Here is a 3682-nt window from a genome sequence, read left to right as displayed (position 1 = left end):
CCATGCTGATGTTCGCGGTGATCGTGGCCTCCAGCGGCCTGCTGCTCATGATCGAGAAGGGCATCCTGGCCGAGGTGAAGGCCCCGCCGCTGCACCCCCCGCGCAGGGACCTGGCCTGGAGGGGCGGCCGCGGCGCCCGGGCGGCGGCCCCCGAGGACGTCGGCCACCAGGTGCTGCAGGACATCCGCAACCGGACCATTCGCACGGTGTGCGGGCACAGGAACATGCCTGGCAGCGTCTGGCAGCTGCCCGCGGCCCAAAGGAGGACGGCGCTCAAGCACATCCTGGTCAGCGACAAGTACCGCTTTCTGTACTGCTACGTCCCCAAAGTGGCCTGCTCCAACTGGAAACGGATCCTGAAGGTCTTGGACGGGGCCCTGGAGAGCGTTGATGTCAAGGTCAAGATGGACCACAAGAGTGACCTGTTTTTTCTCAGTGACATGAAGCCGGCCGAGATCAATTACCGCTTAAAGCACTATTATAAATTTATATTTGTTCGAAACCCAATGGAAAGGCTTCTGTCGGCCTACAGGAATAAGTTTGGGGAGATCAAAGAGTACCAGTTAAAGTATGGGGTGGAAATAGTGAAAAGATACCGGAAAAACGCAGGGAAGTCCACCGGAGATGACGTGACCTTCTCTGAATTTCTGCAGTACCTACTAGACGAAGAGCCAGAGAGGATGAATGAACACTGGATGCCCATCTACAACCTGTGCCAGCCCTGCGCCGTGAGGTACGATTTCATCGGATCGTATGAAACACTGAACACGGATGCAAATCATGTACTGGAGCAAGTGCAAGCACCTTCTTTTATTCAGTTCCCCGAAAGACAGTCCTGGTACAAGCCTGTGACTGCAGAAACTCTGCATTACTATCTATGTAAGGTGCAGCGTGGGCTCATAAAAGAATTATTACCAAAATACATCTTGGATTTCTCGTTATTTGCCTACCCTCTTCCAAATATAACTAGTGAATTTTGTAGGCAATGATTTTTGTTCCCCTACCGCAGGAAGGTGTACACCTAAAAACTATTGCTGGTATAAGGAAGTATGAGGTATATTTTTTGTTATATTTTTATACCAGCAAAAGCAGTTAAGCCAGCATTAAAGTGATTTATAAGAGCATAGATTTTTTTGCCTGGGGAACTGGTATAACCCGTGTTTACACTAGGAAGGTTTGCCAGTATAGTATTACTATTAGTATCATATTGCTTCACGGCCTCTGAAGCAATCTGTGTGTTCTATGCACATTTCCTAATTTTATACTTTGTAAACTTTTTATATCAAATATGATATAGTGTTTGCGATTTACAACTAGAATAGGTTTTATCTTTGTAGTGTTCCAGTTTTAGTACGTATGTGCCGCTGAATTAAGCACAATAGGTTTTGTATGTCTATTTTTTGAAAGCCTCACTGTATGGCACAAGACAACAAATATATGCAAAAGAATCAGGAAATGGGAATGTGTTAATTGTTCTTCTATTTTTGTGCTCCAAATCATGTTTTTGTGGGAAAATTATGTATGGTCTCAGCTGTATTAACTATTATTCCAAAAAGTTATTAAAGGACAGTTAAGTTGTTTTTAGACTGAACTGGTGATAACAATGGTAAGAAATTTGGGGGGTGTTGCCTGTAATTTTCATGCTTGTACTATGCATCTCAAGTGGACAAGCCATTTCTTGTTCTGTAACAGGATCAGTTCCTCTCTTGTGGAAGTTTTTTAGTTCAGTGTTGAACCCCAGTGATGAGATATTATTTCAAAGACAGTTCAGTGTTCATTATATTTTGTGTGATTAAAAATCTGAAAGTATCAGTTACTTGCATAGAAAAATATTTAGCACAGCAATGTGCAAGGGGTACTAACATTCTTTTATTCCACTTAAAAAAACAAACAAAGAACTGTTACGCTCAAGACTCTCTCGGCCCTTGTCACAAAAATCTGAAAATAGCTTAAATGTTGCTATTTACAGCCTATGCAAAGAAAAAAAAAAAAAACTTTATGCAACTGCATTTGAAGCAACTAAAATCAAATGTTCAGTTCTGCTTTTTAATAGATGTGCATGACATTTTCATAGCTAGTTATATTTAAGAAACATGATTATTAAACTTTAAAAGTTTGGACCATAATGCACAATACTGCTTGTGAGAGTTTATACAACATCTGCATTTTAATAAAGTTTATATATAAATTATTCTATGATTCACTTTCCTTCAGTCATGGCTAGTAATTGCAGATTTACAGTGGTGGCTCTTGCTGTTTGTTCTAGGAACTAGAGACAGTGCTAGGGACTAAAAACACATGACAAATAGTTCCTCACTTAAAGAGTTTACAGTGGTAAGTGTCAGGCAATGACAACAGGTGGGCAAAACAGATTGAAGTGACAACAAGGAAACATTTAGAAGATATGAATCAGCCTGAAACACAATAATCGCAACAAACCAGCCCTCTTGCTATTGTGGAGGCAAGATAGAGCTGCGTAGATAAACATGAGATACAAAGTGTAGTGTTTAATTTCCTGGAATTTTTTTTTTTTTTGTAATGAGATGTGTGTGTTGGGGTTTGTATTTTTTTAGAACATTTGAAAACTTCTCTATTTAAACGCATCTGCTGTGTTAATATTCACAGTATGTAATGACATGTCTCCTAACAGGATAGCTGATTAGACCTTTCAAAGGAAGTGACATAACCAACATTTCAAACAAACCTGGGCAAAGAACCATGAAAAAAATCCTACATAGGCAATGAAATAAGTAACTTAATAAGTTTTCTATATCTCTAAATTCTATGGATGAAATCCTGGGCCCATTAAAACCAATGACAGAACAGTTGACTTTAATGGGTCAGGAGTCTAGTTCTGATGGGATGATGGTTATTTTGTGGATGACCTATAAACATTTCAAGTTTCTAGCTTTATCCTGGAATTTAAATCTAGTTAATTTTATTTGTGCCATCCATAAAGGAAAGCAGTTTGTTTATTTCTAATGATATCCAGCCTCTTTGAACAACTTACCTGTGATACGCATGGCCAAATTTTAACTTGCTGTACCTGTGCAAATCCATGGATATCAGTAGGAATGCACAGGTATTTAAAGCTCCCAGAAATGTCTGGAACATTCCCTAGATGGCTGTATCTAATATTTTTTAAAGTGATATAAAATGATGGAACAGGGATAGATAACCCACAGCATGAGTGCCAGAGCATGTCACCCAAAGGCATTTTGCTTGGCATGCAAGCCTCAGAGCAGATGGCAAGGAAGAGGCTGGGCCTGTGCTGCCACAACAAGGATCAGGCTCCTCATGGCTCCCCTGCCATCTGCCCCAGGTATGTTAACATCTTACAAGTCGGAGGTTGCAGGTTTTTGTGGCCCTCTGCTCAAAAACATTGCCAACCCCTGTGATGCAACAATGCGAGCAGTAACTAATTTTGATCTTAGTCTATTTAACATTGAACACACTGAAAGGAACATTATTGTTTTCACCCAGTGCTACATTTTTAAATCTAAGGAAACTGGTATTAGCAAGGTTGCTTGTGTGCTTGATATTTTAACTTTTTCATGGAATGCTTATTTTCCAGTAGTTTAAAAGTCTAAAATACCTGTTGGTTCACCCCATGTGACTTACGCTTTCTAGACAAGGCTGTCGTAAATAATCCTATTTATGTTGTTTCTGTACATGAAGTGGC

The 3682-nt window shown here is 40.4% G+C and overlaps 1 protein-coding gene across 1 annotated transcript; it reads left to right on the top strand.

Annotated features, from left to right (window-relative positions):
• The first annotated feature begins 2 nt into the window (after nt 1-2).
• Nucleotides 3-2190, top strand: CHST14 (carbohydrate sulfotransferase 14). The gene has a single exon (XM_019552196.1). The coding sequence runs from the start codon at nt 3-5 to the stop codon at nt 987-989; it is 987 nt and encodes a 328-aa protein (XP_019407741.1). The 3' UTR covers nt 990-2190.
• The last annotated feature ends 1492 nt before the right edge of the window (nt 2191-3682 follow it).

The sequence above is a fragment of the Crocodylus porosus genome, unplaced genomic scaffold (assembly GCF_001723895.1).
Source record: "Crocodylus porosus isolate Cpor-Errol unplaced genomic scaffold, CroPor_comp1, whole genome shotgun sequence".
Taxonomy (NCBI): Eukaryota; Metazoa; Chordata; order Crocodylia; family Crocodylidae; genus Crocodylus; species Crocodylus porosus.
The sequence above is the reverse complement of the archived record's forward strand: the minus strand, read 5'-3'. Positions and strand labels throughout refer to the sequence as shown.